General features: G+C 39.3%; 1 protein-coding gene across 1 annotated transcript in view; it reads left to right on the top strand.

The window, feature by feature from the left end:
- The window catches only part of Vps41 (VPS41 subunit of HOPS complex), a 147,729-nt gene that overhangs the window by 108,549 nt on the left and 20,034 nt on the right, over nucleotides 1-19,146 (top strand). The window contains exons 12-22 of the mRNA XM_057787300.1: nucleotides 370-499; nucleotides 1,939-2,054; nucleotides 3,640-3,696; nucleotides 5,966-6,027; nucleotides 6,906-6,987; nucleotides 7,969-8,061; nucleotides 8,967-9,094; nucleotides 10,277-10,421; nucleotides 14,514-14,555; nucleotides 15,097-15,147; nucleotides 17,843-17,980. Coding sequence (XP_057643283.1) covers nucleotides 370-499; nucleotides 1,939-2,054; nucleotides 3,640-3,696; nucleotides 5,966-6,027; nucleotides 6,906-6,987; nucleotides 7,969-8,061; nucleotides 8,967-9,094; nucleotides 10,277-10,421; nucleotides 14,514-14,555; nucleotides 15,097-15,147; nucleotides 17,843-17,980 — 1,044 coding nt within the window. The remainder of the gene's footprint in view (nucleotides 1-369; nucleotides 500-1,938; nucleotides 2,055-3,639; nucleotides 3,697-5,965; nucleotides 6,028-6,905; nucleotides 6,988-7,968; nucleotides 8,062-8,966; nucleotides 9,095-10,276; nucleotides 10,422-14,513; nucleotides 14,556-15,096; nucleotides 15,148-17,842; nucleotides 17,981-19,146) is intronic.

Genomic DNA, 19,146 nt, shown 5'->3' on the forward strand with positions numbered 1-19,146 from the left:
TGCAGCTCACACTGGGAGTGGGGAATTCTTCCTTACTCAGTTTAACTCTTTTGGACACATCATCACACACACACACCCAGAAATACGCTTCTGTAGTGATTCTAAATGCTGTCAAGCAATGAGAATGCTCATTGACCACACTACTTTAGGATTAGATTCTACGATCGTGCTGTTCATAAATGTCATAATTCTGTATATTTCACAAAAAATTTACAAAGTAAGACAGGATTAGGTGATTGTTCATGACAAGCATTTAGGAGGATTTGTTTGTACTGAAATGCTAAACTCAAATTAAGTCCGAATAGCTTGTTCGTTTGTATAAACTATGGTAACCAGGAAAATAAGCCTTCTCTATCATTTTTCCCCTAGGAAAGAGAATACTGTGCCCGGCCTAGACTGGACATCATCCAGCCACTTCCCGAGACTTGCGAAGAGATCTCATCCGATGCTCTGACGGTCAGGGGCTTTCAGGAGAATGAATGTAGGGATTATCACTTAGGTGAGACAGCAGAAATCTGTTTGTGCTTTCTTATACTGCTTTTGTTGTCCTTGTATTCAGCTCACCAAAGGGGAATTTAAATATAGGTACTAACAGGACTTCAGAGAATAGCTGAGCTGGCCTTTGCCAGTAAAAGCTGGAGTTCTAGACTCAGAAATACTGCAACTGTGCCTGAATGCGCATAGGAAAAAGGAATGTTAGACATGGGATTGGAAGCAAGGTGAGAAGAGGGTTCTTTTTCTGTTGTTCCCTCAAACCAGCTCATCTGATATCTATGTTTTCTGTGGTGCAAATCAAACCCTTCACTTTAAAGATGCTAGGGAAGCCCTCTGTCACCCAGCCCAGTCCTGTTTATTTAGCTTTGATATCAAGCAGCATGACTCTGTAGTTGTCCTCCCAGTCCAAATGTGATGTTCCTGGAAGGTCTGCTGCAGGTGGCAGCGAAGTCCTTGTGTTTGAGTCTGAGTCCTGAGCGATGGAAAGACTCCCACGCCGTCACTGGGCCTGTGGAGTTAATTACAGTGTGGGTGGGTGTGGGTGAGTACACTAATCCCTCACTGCTCAGGAGCAGAAGGACAGCTGTGGCTCTTTCATCCTGCCTGGGGTCTGTGCGGGAAGAAAAGGAGGTGCTCAGCTCTTCGGAAGCTCTTTCCTGCTTTCTCAACCGACGCCTCAGGAAAACAGTTTACTCCTCATTCATATGAAGAAGCGGCACACAAGTGTGCATGCGTCTGACTCTTTTATGAACTCTTTTAGTAGTTAGGAACTGGAAGACTATATTTTGGACTTTGCAAAAAATTATTATGATTCAGAAATGAAAGCATACAGTCTGGGTATTTTGCTCAGAGCAAACTCAGCCGTATGCTTAGAAACCCTTTAGAGCAGGTTTTATAATGGAATTATTCTGGAAACACTCGGGATTGGCATTGTAGGCAACATGCTAAACTGATAGACTATTTCCCCAGGGCTTGGGCACCTGCCGTTTACTCACTAGATGGCCTTGACTCTAGTGAAGAGGAAATATTTGTTGTCAACTTACAGAACTGTTGTTCTGTAGGAATAGATCTGTAAGTGTCTGTAAATACAGTTTATACATGGCCAGTTGGGGTTCTGTTTGTTCATCTGACGTCAGAATGTTAATGTGTTAAACTTGGAATTCTAAACTTACCTTCTTTGTGTTTGCTGGTTTTCATATAGTCTTTTCTTCTTGCTTTTTCTCATTCCTTCCTTCTGAACAGTTCTACACTGTGGTGCAGTTAAGAGCAGTACATGCTGCCGTTCTCACCCTCCTTGACATTCTAGAGAGTCAAGCACACTTGACTGTACAGGGAGAAAAGTGACTTTTGATTCTGAAATTATAGGCTAATTGCATCCCCTGAAACTATTGCCGCTTTGTAATATTGAGTCACCCAAGCTGTCCTCTCTCTCCTCCCTTCTAGAATACTCTGAAGGGGAATCACTATTCTACATCGTGAGTCCAAGAGATGTCGTTGTAGCCAAGGAGCGAGACCAGGATGATCATATCGACTGGCTCCTGGAGAAGAAGAAATATGAAGTAGTTTTGATTTTACTTTCTTGAAAGTATTGACTTGTCTGATCATAGAAAAGAGAAAAGGTTTTTATAGTAAATCTTTCATATTGAGTTACTGTGGCTCAAACCCAAAATATGTTACAATCTCTCTCTGAGAAATCACAGAACAAAAGCATGCAGTTTTGTTGGCCTGCTTTTCTGTTAAGGGGTTGGCTGGGGAAGCACAATTGATTCAGGGAAAGGGGAGTCAGACAAAGTAATGTACTGAAGCTGTTGTGGTTATTTTCCTAAAGTAACTAACGGAGAATAAGTTTTTCGGAGCTTTTTTCTCTTTGGATATATTCATAAAGTTGCTCATTTTATCCTTATTTTGGGTATAAGGGAAAGGTACCAGATTTGTTCTAAGAATGGTTTGAACTAATTTGGGTAGAATGATGCTGTCTACTTCACTGGGCCATGGTTTTGACAAGTTTTAAGTACATAATGTACCAACATGACTGACTTTAGGATTAAAACAACATTCTTTACAACTGTAATAGCTGCCAAGATAGTTTGTTCCTTAGAATGATGCTGGGCTTTCGTGTGCCCATCAGCAGAAAATAACAGTGTCTGTTTTATGTGGAAGAGCTGTTTTTTAACCCAGTTGTTATATAGTAATACCTAGTATATACTCTAGATATTACCCTATTACGTTAGCTTAAGTAATACTTTAGTGTTTCTTAAATTTGTTTACTTAGTTCTTTATTTGCATAGGTGTGTTTATCTGCATGAATGTAGTACATGTATGCATGGGTGCTTATACTTGTTTATCTGCACAGAAGCCAAAAGATGGCGTGATAATGCCCTCTACCTTTCTCCACCTATTCCTTTCGAGACACTGTCTTTTGCTGAGTCCAGTGTTCAGGTTTTCTCTGCTAGAAATCACCAGCCTCAGAACTGGGGCTATAGGCATTTGGAGAGACAATGACTTGTTACTGGGTGTTGGGATCTGAACTCTGTTCCTAATGGTTTTAAAGCAAGCACTCTTAACTCCTGAATCATCTCTCCAGCCCCTAGATTAAGTAACATTTCTATGAACTTAGTTTATGTGTTAAGTATTTATGTTAAGCTAATACTGGTAAGTGTTCTGAAAGAAAAACATAATGTGATTTCCATAAGCCTAACTGTAGACATGAAGGCATATGTAAGTTGTTTGCCTTTATTGAAATATAAATGAAAAGTGCCCTTTTCAGTCTGGGTCATACAGTTTTAGAATGACCGCTATCCTTTTTTTTTTGCTTGAAGTCTAAGAAATTTTGTTACTTTGATTTGTGTATGAGATGTGATTCCAGCATCTTAGTGTGGGAATGAATTCAAGTAAAAATGAAAAGAGTCTTCATTTTGGTTGAATATCTTTATTTTGAATTCAGTGAAGTTCATTCAGCCGTAACATTAAAAATTCCAGTGCCTTAAGCAAAAACCACAGGAAAATGAGGTTTTATTTGAGTAGTTCAAAAGTTAAAACATAATACACAGTTTATAACTGCACTTGCTTTCTCTCCCACTCACTCCATTTTCTCCCCCGTTTCTTTTTTAAATGCCCCTTATCATGATGCTTGTGTAAACATAGGAAGCTTTGATGGCAGCTGAAATTAGCCAAAGGAACATTAAAAGACATAAGATTCTGGTAAGTGCAGCATCATTATTTAGAATCTAACTGTTCTTACTATTAAGGAAACTGAGTGATTTGAAAAGAACAAGAACAGGTTCTTCGTATCTGTTCATAATTTGTTTTGAACTAATTCTTTTACCTGGGAGGGCATTCGATTGAGTCAGTTTTTGCTTGTAAACAAGAGACTTGGACACCTGCTAGGATGTAGCTTTAGGAAATTTTGAAACTACATTTGGGCAATGCTCTTTGAATACAAAGCTCTGCTGTTGAATGTGTGGAAGCCTCTTTAAATCAGGTGTAAAATCACATTATCACAAAATGTATCAAGACTGGTCTCTTCAAACTAGATTGCTTTGGTTTGGCCTTGATAACAAATTCAATTGCTTTTGTTATGGAGACTATTCTAGGAAATCAAATACATTTTTATTACATTTTGGACTTTGGAAAAGTACAATGGCTAGAAACCTATTTCTCTGCTAAGTGTGACCATGAATTTTGTGGACAGAGACCTGACATAAAATCATAAGCTCTATATATGAAGAGTCCTGTCCTTACACAACATTGAGTCTATTACCCTTGTTTACAAATGAATAATAGAAATTTAGTCTTTTATGGCTAGTTGGGTTTTAGCACAAATTTCTTATATTATTTTGTTCATCCCAAAATTTTCTGTAAAACTATATATACACAAGCCATTAATTCCTAAAGAATGTATAAGCAAAACAATAAACAAATAAAGAGAAGAAAAAAGGAAGCTAGAGGTCTTTTATTTTAGGCATGGTTGAGGAGAATAATAATTCTTAGAACTGAAGAAAACCTTGCAGCATTTAGTGCGGTGTATTGAAGGTGCAGAGACCAAAGGAGTGGGACAGTTGAATAAGGTAACTACATAGGTAGTTTTTTTTTTTAAATTACTTTATAGGTAAAACTAGATTTGATTTTGAAGTGACATATGTACTGAAAACTTGGTTCTGTTTTTGGAACATGCAGAACACAATTTAAGCTCATGTTCCTAACCATGAGGCTAGTCTAACCATGGCAGGCTAATGGAGAGAGGATCCGAGGGAGGTCAGCTGGCATGAGGATCACGTGGTTTGTGTAGGAAGATGAGGCCTGCCCAGAGGTGTGTAAACAGTCATACTGGTGAGTCAAAATTAGTAGAGTACTGTTAGGAGCAAACACACCAGTCTTTCTGAGTTTGGAGAAAGCCACTATGGCAGTGTTAGAGAACAGAGGATTTGCAGTGCAGCCATCTAAGGAATAATGCATACAAGACAGACTGGGGAGCAGCAGCAGAGGCCGAGAGGGAAGTGTGTTCAGAAGAAAGAAAAGAAATGTTCCCGTCACAGACTAAGCAGCTGGCGATAATACCCTGGGTTTGGTAACATAAAAATAGTTTTGTTTATTTTACTTATTCTCATTGTGGCATAGGGAGTGAAAGTGAGCAGGCAGTGTTACTCCTTACAAGACATGCAGTGATAATGCTGGTGTCCAGGAGAAAGTGTTGTATACTCAGTGGTAGAAGCTAGCACCCAAGTTTTGTTCTGTACATTAAACGTAAGCTCCTGGTGAAGTGAGAGCCATGTGGAGGGTGAGAGCTGCCCTCTTATCCTGTGGACACACGCCCCAGGTGAAATGTGTGGATGGACTTGGATGCGCTCACCCGCACAGCTTCCTTCTCTCCATCACCTCTAGCTGTGGGTTGGCTTCGTTGCCCATCTGAACTCATTTTCACTATTCGTGTTAAGCTGACATCTTCTTTTTCCCTTTTAGTATGATATTTTTCCAGTTAAGCCAATTTTACTGCTTTATTTCATTTTTTTATTGAGAAAATATTTCTACTCATATAATACATTGTGGTTATGGTTCCTTTCCCTATACTCCTCCCAGCTCCTCCTCTGGAAGAGATCACATTTAACAGAAGACATTGGAAAAACAGACCTTTATATTGGGTGACAATTTAGGCTATTTCTAGTATCAGAGACTTCCTCTGCCTAGCATATCTGAGTAGGATAGGTTAGAAGATTTTCACGTGGAAACAAGGTTCAATTTTTAAAACTTAGGTTCAATTCTTAAAACTTTGATTATTAAAATTTATATAAAAATAAATGCATTAAATCTAAATGAACTAAAGTGTAATATTACCCAAGCTATGACACAGATACAGACAGGCTTGGGCCGTGGTTCTCATAGGAACCCCAAGTCCTGTCTGCTCAGAAACTGACACGCAGCTTTTCAGTTGTTTCAGTTTCATTATTAATTTCCTTCATTTGCCTTTCTATAGGATATTGGGTTGGCATATGTAAACCACCTGGTGGAGAGAGGGGACTACGACATGGCTGCACGGTAATAACAACGACATCCTCACAGCTATTCATGGCCGATGGTAACAACAAATAGAAGTGGTTCTTTCCAACTGACTTTTTCATATCTTTCTAGGAAGGTATGAAGAGGTCTGGTGTAAGACACGAGCCATCAGCACAGAATTACAGGACTGTCCAGATTAGCAGGAGTATAGTGTCAGCCTGTACTACCCAGTCCTACTTCCCATAGCACAGCACACAGTGGGCAGGCAGACTCCCTGTTGGCCTGTCTGTCTTAGAATGACTTCTCCGTTTCTCTGTATAGAGTGGGCAGACTTGTCCACAGCCCTCACTTTGTGTGCCCTCCAGTTTCTAGGGCCAGTTGTGATACACGTGCCTTTGGAAGAAATCTAGAACAAAGTACAGCTGTGTATAGCTCAAGGACGTCCCTAAGTGGAAACAATAAAGCCTGTGAGGCCACTGTTAGACCTGCCTTGAATGCCCTGAGACTGGGCCTCGGCCTGTAAATTTTGTGGGAGGCTGGGAATTTGATTTTCTACAGTCTGCTTTTTCATCTCATTTTTAAAGCTGACCTGGAAGTTGTTGGCATTTGTGTTATAGTGAAGTTTCCTATAGAAAGTCCAAACCAGCTGTGCTTTCTATACACATCAAGTCGGGGGAACCCCTAGTCTTCTGAAGGAGACCTATCTTTTCCTGTAGTATTTTATATAGTTTTCATGATTGTCATGAACTTCATGTACAGTCAGAGGAGTTCTAGAGACACCTTCATGTTTGTTGACAATAGAGATAGAACCCCATCAAAGCTCTGGGGAGGTTTACCTAAACCACCGGGAAAATGTCTACTTAATCTCTTTATTTTTATTTACATTTTATTTCTCCCTGAAATGTTTTTCCTTCCAGAAAATGCCAGAAAATTCTTGGTAAAAATGCAGCCCTCTGGGAATATGAAGTGTACAAATTTAAAGAAATTGGACAGCTTAAAGTAAGCTATTTTATCTTAACCCTTAATTTTTGCATTGTAGTTTATTAAAATGGGAATAAGATTGAGAAGGAAGAAGTAAAGCTTATGTTTAGTTTATGTCAAATGCGTACATCTCTGCCTTGTTACCTGTGCGGGTCAGGTGCTCTGTTTAGGCATCTTCATCTTCCTTTTAGTGGCTTGGGAACAATCATAATTTTAGTGGATTTTACAGCATAGCATTTTAAAAATATACTCAAGGATTAATGTAGTCTTCATTTTTATCTTTTCTTTTGTTGTGTTCCTCTGGAACCAAGGGCTTCTAAAATGTTAGGCAAGTGCTGTGCCACGGAGCTCATCCTCGGTGCTTGGATAATCTGCAGGAAGACAAATGAAACACTTGTCTGTAGCTCTGATGAAAAATTTTGCCATTTTATTATAATCTTTTCATCTGGGCACAACAGATATACCAGTCAGTCATTTTTATATTCCTTTAAAGGGTTTTTAAATTTTTATCATCTGTTAGCTTTTTGAATACTCTGTTGAAATTAAGAATATACTGTGAAAATTTATTATTGTTTAAAGTTACTTTATAAAGAAATGGGCTTCATTGTGGCATTGTCATACATTTGTGACAAGCTTGTTCCATAAGATGATTGAATTTTTAAAGTATTAATTGATGTATTACATTCAGTATAAGGCAAGTTAAAAGAAATATAAAATAGCAGCTATTCTCCTGATTATTTAGATTTTCATTAATTAAACAAGAATAAAAGAATAAAGGTTAATGAAATCACTTTTGTACTTCTGTTGCACACACACAAGTACACACACACACTTTTGTAGCTTCCTGCTAGGTAACAGTTTATTTGAATCTTTTCTGAATGTCCCAGAGTGTCCTGATACCTTACATTTTTAAGGTTGTAACTGTACTTTTATGTAGTCTGCATGTTTAGGATGCGGTTGTTGTACCATTCCTAAAAGGACTCTCTCCTTCGTCCCTAGGCAATTAGTCCATATTTACCAAGAGGGGACCCAGTCCTGAAACCACTCATCTATGAAATGATCTTGCATGAATTTTTGGAAAGTGATTATGAGGTAAGGAATGCTCACATGATCATTGATAGTTCTCTCTGTGTGTTACAAATCTAGAAACTTGACTTTTTTGCCCTTTTATGTTGGTGTCATAAGAGTTTGATATAAACGTGATTAAAATTATGTCATCAAAATTTTTCTACCAATTTGTGTCCTGTCTAGAAAATGTCTCACTATGGCTGAAGGAAATCAACCTGCTTTTGACTCTTGGGCTTGGAGACTTTTTCCAGTGTTATTGTCATGTCTGCCTCATTAATACTTTTGAAAAAAATTAGAATAATTTTATTGTCATTAAACTATATAAATCATTTAAATATTACTTTCATTTTTCTCATCTTTAGGTTTAATTTTAAGTGCTCATGAATTGAATCAAACAGCAGTGTTCCATAGGAACTGTTTGCCAAAATTATTCCTTGAAAAATTCTTTGCTGCTAATAGAGTAGGTTGCTAAAAACAAAAACAAATGAAAAACCCTAAGCCTAGTACTGTACATGTGTAATCAGTTACTCGGAAAGCTGAGGCAGGAGATTGTGAGTTTGGGTAGCATAATGAGACCCATCCACATCTGTCCTCAGGGCCAGGGAACCACTTATCTGGAGTGTCAGCTTTGCAGCTTTCTTCCTTTTTGCCAGTCAGGAAGCTTTTTGAACCTTGGTATATTTATTGGCATTTATGGAAACTTCATTGCATAGGCATGTTGGTTAATAGAGAGGTGGGAAAAGCCAGAGGTTGCTTAGCATTCCTTCCTCATAGACAGGGGACTGGACTCCTCTGAAGGAGCTCTTGTGACTCACTAAGTTTCTGTCCTCTGTACTGGGGAAAGAGCAAGAGACTGTGGGTTCAAACTCAAATGCGATCATCACAGTATCACACTATGCAATGTCTTTCTGCTGTTCTCTTTTGGTTAGGGCTTTGCCACATTGATCAGAGAGTGGCCTGGAGATCTGTATAACAATTCTGTGATAGTTCAAGCAGTTCGAGACCACCTGAAGAAGGACAGTCAGAACAAGACTTTATTAAAAACACTGGCAGAATTGTGAGTATGTTTTGGTTTTTGTAGTCTCAGAATGGGAAGGGTGCCTTTTCATGTTCCTACATCACTCTTTAAGTCTCAAGTGAGTAACTAGAACATGAGTGTGAAGCCGCATTAAAATGTGATTTTTCCAGAGTAGTGGAGTGGTGTGGGCCCTGGTAAGGAGATGGAAGGGTACAAGAGTCCCTCAGGCTCTCGTGAGCTGGGCTCTGGATTCTGTTATTCTTCAGTCTGCAAGCCTGTGCTCTTTCTGAATGACAGTCTGTCTGTGCAATTACAGGCCACACTTTGTTATAGGGATACTTTTAAACTTGAAAGTTGGGCTCAGCAAGAAAAGTATGATGAATATTTCCCTTATTGGGCACTTCCATCTGACTTTCTGCCATGTCTGAGACAAAGAGATAAGCTAGACCCTCACGAAGCCTCAGTGTAGAGCACCGAATGGTATACCATAGGCAGTCCAAGAAGGAAGGCCTGCTGCATCCCTTCCTCAGCACCCATAAACCCTAGATTTCCCTTGTTCGTCTTTGTCAAAGTCTGACAAAAGGACCCATGATGGCCTGGACATCAGGACCACATAGACTTGGCACAGATGAAGTCATGATTATGACATTCTAAATCAGAGCACTCATTGTTTTCTATCAGAAGCACTTTCCTAGATTTCCCTTGGAATTTGTAGCACTGTTCCTAGTGAGCAGCAGGATGCTTTCTGTCCAACTGGCTTTCCTCAGCTGGATGAAAGACGTAGTGTGAAACATAGTTTCAGTGGAAAAATGAGTCTCAGCTTCATACAACCCCCTACAGATGAACGGGAATATATCTCATTTGTCGGCTGAACACGGTTTATAAGAATTCAGACTGATTCTTCTTCTGCTTAAGAGGAATATCTCCTTCATTCTGGAACATAAGTTCACTGTTTGGAATATAGATTTCTAGAAAACCTTTAAGGTCGAGCCCAGAAGAGGGGGCATTTATTACTTGGGTATTTTTGCAGATTTGGTGAGAGAAAAGGCAGGGTTCTGAGGAAGAGTACATAGGAGCCAGGTGTTTTTAAATCTTAGCCAATACTTCCTATAATAAAGTTAAATCTTTTCTTTGAACAACCATTTCAGTCTTTAATATTATAAAACATAATCTCTGCATTTTAATTATAACTGTTAATGAATATTATTTTTTTATTGCCAGGTACACTTATGACAAAAATTATGGAAATGCTCTGGAAATATACTTAACGTTAAGACATAAAGATGTTTTCCAGCTGATACACAAGCATAATCTTTTCAGCTCCATCAAGGATAAAATAGTTTTGTTAATGGACTTTGATTCAGAGGTAATGTGTTTCTTATTTCTGTATATTGACTACTAACCGTTTAAAGGTTTCATCAGTGGCTACTTGTCCAAATGAATCATATACTTGACCATATACTGGCCATGCTAAGAACCCTCTGACTCATAATGCATGTTATTTTAGTAGTTGCCTTTCTGAAAGTGACTTCTCACCAAACCTGGCAACCCAACTCTGAGCTCTGGGGACCACATGGTAGAAGGAGAGGATCAAGTCCTGAAAGTTATCCTCTGGCGTACACACATCCCCATGCATACCCTTGGAAAAAAAACTAAGTAATAAAAATTTTTTTGAAGAGAAAAGCTAGAATGTTGGATTAAAACAGTACCTATCTATTTCTTGCCTGTAAAAAAGTATACCTTAGGTGCAAAGACAAATGAAGCCTTGGGGTGAAAAGATAGAAAAAGGTATTCCAAGCAAATAGAATGTAGAAAAGAGGTAGGTGGCGCTATTCTAATGTCTAACAAAGTAAACTTCAAACAAAAATTAGAAGAAATAAAACTGCTTCATATTCAGGAAAGTCCATCAGGAGGATCTAACAGTTTTGAGCATCTGTGTACTGAGCATTGCTTTATGAAACAATACTGGATACAGAGGTACAGTTTGATAGGCACGATAGTAGTGGGTGACTTCCGTGTCTCACATTTATGAATAAACAGTTCATCTTGACAAAATATTTGAAACTGAGGCAAGGGATAAGTGACATAGAGAAAGGGACTTTTCAGAAATCTATAGAATTTCCACTCCTGTTCTATGGAATAACATTCTCAGCACTTGTGGAACTTTCTAGATCAAAGCACATTTTATTGCATAACCAAGTCTTAACAGATTCAAGGAAATCAAAACAATTTATTCTGTCCGATCACAGTGGAATAAAACTAGACATCAATAAAAATTACAGAAACTATGCAAGCTTGTGAAGATTAAATAACACATTATTGAGTAATGAGTAGAGTGCCACAGAAATCAGGAGGGAAAATGAATGCCTTAGAATCAAATGAAAATGAAAACACAGATATCAGTTCAAGGGAAATACAATGAAAATAGTTCTAAGAGGCAAATTTGTATGAATAGGAGCTTATATTAAAGACACAAGAGATCTCAAGTAAATAACTTAATGATTTATTCCAGGGTCCTAGAAAAATAAGTACAAGCCAAACCCCAAATTAGTAGATGGAAAAAATAGTAAAGACTACAGGAGAATGCAGCTGGAGACAGGTTAGTGGTTAGGAGTATTCACTGCCCTTGAGAGGGGCAATGTTTATTTCCCAAAACCCACATGGAAGTTCACAACTATCTCTATCTCCACTTCAGGGGATCAGTGTCCTCCTCTTAACTCCATGGGTACCATGCACATCAGTGATGTAATACATTGATGCAGGCAAAACATTCATATGTACAAAATTTAAAAATATTTTAAAATCATGGAAAAATATACAAAATTGAAATGAAAAAATCAGTAGAAATAATTATAAAACAAGACTTTAGTTCTCTAAAAAAGACAAACATTGGCAAATGATAGCCAAACTAACAAAAAATAATTTCTAGACATGTACCTACCAAAGTTAAACCATGAGGATGTGAACAAATTAAACAGAGACGTATCAAAGAACATGGAATGATTGAAGAAATAAAACATCTCCCAGCTGTAAAAGACTAGGCTGAGATGAATTCATTGTTGAATTCTTCAATGAATACCTAGGGGCTCCTCAGACTGTTCTATAAAGCAGAAGGTGAAGGAACTCTGCTCACCTCTTTCTATGAAGCCCCCATTTCCCTGATACAATAACAAGGTAAAGATACACTTAGATACAAAAGACAGTGCAGGTTAGTCTCTCTTTGATGTTTGTAAATACCAAAGATCTCAGGATAATACTTTCCAATTGAATTCAGCACAAGAGAAAAATCTTTCACCAGAACCAAGTTAACTTCTTTCTTGGAATACAAGAATGGTTCAATAAATGTAATACATTATATGTCAACAGACCCTAAGACAGAAAGCACAGCCTCACCAGAGTAGGTGGAGAAAATTACCCCAGAAAGGCATCTGAAAAAGCTCAGCATTCACTCATAATCAAACAAAAATAGAAGTAAAAGAAATGTACCTTACCACAATAAAGACTAGATACAACAGACTTATAACAAACATATTTGCAGGGAAATAAATGGAACCAGAGATCATGTTAAGCAAAATAAGACCCAGAAAGGTGAATCATGTTTTCATTTGTGGGAGAATCATATTTTCTTTTGTGTGAATCTTAGATTTTATACAGATATATGGTCATGAAAGTAGAAATAAAACTGAGAGCATCTAGCGTAGAGGCACACACTAAAGTGTACACCTTTAATCCCAGCACTTGAAGGCAGAGGCTGGAGGGATGTCTGAGTTGGAGGCCAGCCTGGTCTACATATCAAATTCAAGGCCTGCTAGGGCTATATAATGAGACCCTGCCTCCAAAAACTAGGAGAAAGGAAGGGAGAGAAGGAAGGAGGAAGCAAGGAAAACTGATGGAACCAAGGGACTAAGAACAGAAGAAGCTGGAAGAGAGTATGGGGAGGTGGATGTGATCCAAGTTTGTGGAATACTTGTCTGAACGTCTTCATGAAACCCAATTACTCTGCACAGTGGATGTGCACTAATCAAAAAGATGAGATGCTTTTATAAAAACTAATAACAGGGTGAGCACTCAGCCAGTAAAGGCACCTGTCACCAAGCCTGAAGACCGAGTTTAATCCCTAGGAGGGAACCTACTCCCCCAAATTGTCCTCTGGCCACACATGCTCTGAGGCTGAATGCATGTGCATGCCCACACACGTGTAATTTAGAAGACTTAATTACTTTCCCTTTATCCATTTTCTTCTGTGTTTCAAAGCTTAATTAGCATATGCACCAGTGGGAAAGAAATAACTGAAACTATTACTATTGAAAGATTTGAGCTAGGGTTAAGGTATCATAGTTTTCTAGTTGGAAAGGTTCATTGGAATAATTGAACACCCTTATGTTTATATAACAAAAATAACATTTGGAACAGACATCAGGGTGGTAGCAAAGTCAGCCAGACAGTTATTCTGTTTGGATGGTTGGCAGCCTTCTGCCTCTTATTATGAACTAATTAGTGTTTTATGACTGCTATAGATGGTATAGAAAACTGGAGTCCCCGAGTTTTGTATATTTGGAGATTTTAGGCATTTCCCTTGTTTCCCTTTGGTTAACCTGTTCTCAGAAGGCCAGCCCTTACTCACTTCTGTGACTGTGGTAATGTGATATTCTCCAGAGCTACTCAGGATGACATGACAATTTATAAACAGCTCAGATGAGACATCAAGGGGCTAGAACATGTTGCCTATTTTGAATATAGTAGGAACTTTTGCATTTGGTAAAAATAGAGGAGTGCAGTGGTTTAACAATACACAAAACACACAGACCTCAGGTTGAGACACGTTTGAATTTGTATTCCTCAGCAAATGGTATTTTGAATAAGGATTATTTATGAAGCTGTAGCTAATCTTTCTCTGTCCCTCCAGCCAGCTCCCAAATAACCACACAGAGACTTGTTATTAGTTATGAAAGCTTGGGTGATACCTTAGGTTTATCCCACTAATTCTCATTTATAACTTAAGTTAACCCATTTCTATTTATCTATGTGTTTCCACATTGACCTGTCCTCCTGTATGTCTATTTATCTATGTGTTTCCACATTGACCTGTCCTCCTGTATGTCTATTTATCTATGTGTTTCCACATTGACCTGTCCTCCTGTGTGTCTATTTATCTGTGTGTTTCCACATTGACCTGTCCTCCTGTATGTCTTGCTCCCTCTGCATCTGGCTGGTGACTCCTTTCTTCTTCCCAGCATTCTCTCTGCCCTGAAAATCCTGCCTAGCTTTTGGTTGTTCAGCTTTTATTAAACCCATAAGAGTGACACATATTCACAGTTTAACAAAAGACTTTTCTACAACATGAAGCTCAGTGCTTCTAAGTGTAAGAAATAAACACTTGGCCTGTAACTGTGGTACTGCATTTTATTTAGTGTTCTTGTGTGGCAGACAAGTGACTATGGCTGTGTTTGTATTTCAGAAAGCTGTTGACATGCTTTTGGACAATGAAGATAAAATTTCAGTGAGTCTTTTTATATGTAATAGACCCATTCTCTGTTGCTAATAACACACCACAGTCTAAGCATGCTTTAGAGGAAAGAGGTTACTTTGTCTTATGGTCTGGTCCAAGATCAAGAAGCTGTATTTGGTGATGGCCTTTTTGCTGGCAGAGTGGCAAGTCAGTGTGGGGTGTTGACAGCAGAAGACAGGAGGTGCACCCTGGAAGAAAGAAGGCGGATGCAAGGTGTCTGGAAGTGGCCAGGCTCCTTACTCTTTTATAACTATCTTATCTCATACAAACTGACCCTCTCATAGCCCAGTTTAATCCCTTTATATGGTAATCAGTCACCTCCCACTAAACCCTTCTGTTTAAAGAGTTTTACCACCTTTTAGTGATAGGATCACCTTAGACATCAAGCATCGACTCAAGTTTTGGTGGGTCAAACCATAGCACGTGGTACTAGATGAGTGTCTGCAATACTGTGCCTACAATACAGTGTATCAGGTAGTTTGTCAATGTGTTGTCTTCTCATAACTGCATTTTATTTCATATTTTTCTTCAGATTAAAAAAGTGGTAGAAGAATTAGAAGACAGACCAGAATTGCAGCATGTGGTGAGTATTAGTCTCCTTTGCCCTTTTAATTCAGCAGCAGACAGCGCCTGTGCATTGGTGGGGGAGTGCCCATGCAGAGAACTTTTCTTAGCAAACACTGCTGTCATTGGAGCTTTGACCACAGACAGTGTGCAGGAATCACTAGAATGTAACACTTGCTGTGACTTTGTGGCTAGGAATTAATCATAGGACAGATGGTTGAAGTTTGACTTACAACTGAATTGGGACTTTTAGAAAAATATATTGTTTTTCTGTTCTCTACCATCCTATGCCTGGAGTAAATGTTTTCCTCTATAGCTGCTATTACATATAACCAGGTCATAAATCATAGCACAAACCAGTAGTACACTATAGATACCAAGTCCCGTTATTCAGTGTTCAAGACCATAAAGTGACCAAAGAACAGATTTATCATTTTCCCCTTACCCACACTGTAGCTAAATCTGCCTATTCTGTATAGTTTTGGGGGGTGTATCATGAAAGGTGTTGTCTAGATTTCCTTAGAGGCTCCTTTGGTTCCATGTATCATGTCATCTAGGGAGTAAAGCAGGTGTAGTGTCTTAACTTGCTTTCTATTGCTGTGACCAAACGCCGTGACCAAAACCAACTTGGTGAGGAAATGGTTGGTTTCATCTTACAACGTTCAAGTCACATTGTATCACTAAAGGAGGTCAAGGCAGGAATGCAGGCAGGAACTTCAGAACAGGGATAGGAGCAGAAACCATGAAGGAGCACTGTTTACAGCTTGCCTCTCATAATTTGCTCAGTCTGCTTTCTTATACACTCCAAGACTACCCCGGGAGTGGCACAGTGGATGGGGCCCTTTAACATCAATCATTAATCAAGAAAATGCCCTACAGACCTGCCCATAGGCCAATCTTATAATGACATTTTTTTTTTCAATTATTAAAGTTCCTTACTCCCACATATGTCTAGGTTGTTTCAAGTTGACAAAAACAACCAGCACAAGATGGCATTTTCTATATGATTTAAAAATGTAGAAAAGAAAAGGCTTGAGGGGCCGAGGGGATCATCCCAATAGGGATGGTCTTTTCTCTGGAAGTGTAGTATTCTATTCCAAAGCCAGCTTCTATGCTGAAGCTGGTGAGGATTCATGGATGGAAATAAAATTTGGATATATTGTGGTTTCGTTTATTGCTCAGCATTTAATGCAGATACTGCTACCATAGTTTTCATGACCACAAAATCTTAAGATTATCTGCTTACCCAAGCAAGGCTCCATTCTGCTAGCCATCTTAAAGTTTTGTTTATAGAGCAACAATTTCTGATGTGCTAAGCTATAATAAAACAAAGGACAGCGTTGCTCTGTGACAGTGAACCAGTGAAAGAGTGTCAGGTACCCCACTAAAACAGTCATCCCTACCACCCGGAAATGTGCCTGCATCCTGTATGACAGGAAAACACCTCTGCAGGCAAAGTACCATGTCCTGGCCGTGTCCAGACCCCACTACAGGCTGCCTGTCAGCACTCCTCATCAGATTTAGCCCAGAAAATGAGCTCAGTTTTGTTGTTCCATGTCCCCTTCTTGCCGCCAAGAACTGTGAACAGCCCAAGGGATGCTTCTTGAAGTCCATGTGTTGGTCTTGGTTTGATATGCAGCAGCAGTTACTTCACAGCTCCAGGAAAACTGAGGTTCTTTATCTATTATGAACCTGTTCACCAGGTTACAAACTCTCATGTTCTGAATTACTTTCTGTGGTTAGTGTAATTGTGGCTTCCTCCCTCTCGGGGGTTATAGGTTTGTGTTTATATTTAACATTAGCACTAAGTATCCATTTTTGGGTGTTACATAATGAACTCAATCTTTTCAGTAAGTAGAAAGTGGAAACCATTATTTTTAGAGTCCAGCTGTATGAAGCAACTGTTCTCTTTTTATTATTTTTGTTTTCTGATGCCATCAATACAGGTACTACTTAATTCCAAAAGGATTACGTTAGTTCTCTAAAAATTGATATATGGAGTGTGTAAGGATTAATTTAGTTCCTGCTACAGGGTGTTTTTTAGAAAAGCCATGTTGTGGCCCTGTGCCTTTTCATGTAAGAGAAGACAATTTTTTAAAAGACTTATTTTAATTTTATGTGTAAGAGCGTTGTTGGGCTTGCACGTATGCAGGCTTGTTGGTGTGCATGGAGGCCCGAGGAGGGTGGCACATCCCTGTAACTGGAGTTGTGGACAGGTGTAAGCTGCCATGTGGGTGTTAGGATTCTAACCTGGGTCTTCTACAAGAGTAGCAATGCTCTTAAGCACTGAGCCATCTGCCCATCCCCAAGAATAGAATTGTTATCATCTCAGACTGCTACCCGGACATGTGATTTCTGCAGCAAGGAGATGATGACTTTAAGATTTACCATCACTAATGCTTGTGCTTAGCGTACACCGGGTCTGGTTCGGGGTGATACACAAATGGTAATTACTTTGAACCAGTGAAGACCCCAAGTCACAGAGTGAGGAGGAACTTGTCTCAGTTCACATAGCTGTCAGTGGCAGCCAGTCCAACCATGAACCTTCTAGGGTTTCAGAATCTACTCCCGAAATGGCATTCTCCTCCCCATTTTTCAAGTTATTCTTGCTGTGTCTCCTAACCTCCATGGAAGGTGCTAACAACTGAAAGTAGTAAAGCTAACCAGCTATTTTGTTCTTATTCTGATATCGTGACTTATCTTGTTCCTTTTAGTATTTGCATAAGCTCTTCAAGAGAGACCATCATAAGGGACAACGCTACCATGAAAAACAGATCAGCCTGTATGCCGAGTATGATCGGCCAAACCTCCTTCCCTTTCTCCGAGACAGTACCCATTGTCCACTTGAAAAGGTAAGTCACTGTCTCACTGGGCACATCAGAAGTAGTTGTCATTTTTGTAAGTCTTTTGTTGGTCTTCTCTCTCTGCCTGTGTTCATCCCTGTTCAACAGAAGGCTGCTGTTGAACCAGTGGGTTCTGCCAACCCATTGTGGTGAGCCATGGTCCTTTGGGTTAGACTTTGGGGCAGAGAACAGACATTCTGTAACAGGCTTAATTGGAATAAATATTTAATCCATGGCAACAAATACCAAGATGAAGTGATATCAAGAGTCTGCATCTCTTTCTCAGAATTAGGGTAATTGGGGTAAGAGCCCGAGAGTGGGCACTGCCCGAAACCGGTGTAGCTGCAGTCAGGAACCCAGATTGATAAACAGAGGGATCGAGTCCATCTCTTCTCAGCATTTGCCGCTGAGCTTCTGTGTTTCTCCAACTCGCTGTGTCACATTGTAACTGCCTCAGCTGTCTAACTTCCTAGTCACCTGGAAGTCTTTGGAGGACTTTGTCAAAGGAACTTTGGACTTCTTTGTCCATAGTCAAAGGAAGGACTTTGTCTACTCATTTGGGTAAAGGAATCAATGCACTGGTTGACTTTTTTTAATACTTTAAATGGCCTTTTCATTGTGGGTCACTGAAACTTCTAAATCAGACGTGATTTCTTTATCAAGATCCATGGTAGGGCCGGGCGGTGGTGGCGCACGACTTTAATCCCAGCACTCGGGAGGCAGAGGCAGGCAGATCTCTGTGAGTTCGAGACCAGCCTGGTCTACAAGAGCTAGTTCCAGGACAGGCTCCAAAACCACAGAGAAACCCTGTCTCGAAAAAAAACAAAAACAAAACAAAACAAAACAAAAAAGATCCATGGTAGGAAATTTATTTACATAAAAGTGATACCCAGCCTTATTTTGAAACAAAGCTAACTTTGACACATACTCATGACTTATGGATTCATGAATGATCTCATTCTTTTTTCCTTAGAGATAAGAATTCTGTACACACTGAATTACCTCTGAAACTATCATTTATGTTTACCATAAACAGAGAAAGCTATCATGAATGACAGGGTAGATTCCCTATTACGCAGACATCTCAGGCTCTGACAGGGGTGTCTGTGACATCTGTGACACCCAGTAGATGACAGGGGGCGAATGGTGGAATACATCCTCACTGTTTCAGTTCA

This window comes from Chionomys nivalis, chromosome 13 (genome assembly GCF_950005125.1).
Source record: "Chionomys nivalis chromosome 13, mChiNiv1.1, whole genome shotgun sequence".
Lineage (NCBI taxonomy): Eukaryota > Metazoa > Chordata > Mammalia > Rodentia > Cricetidae > Chionomys > Chionomys nivalis.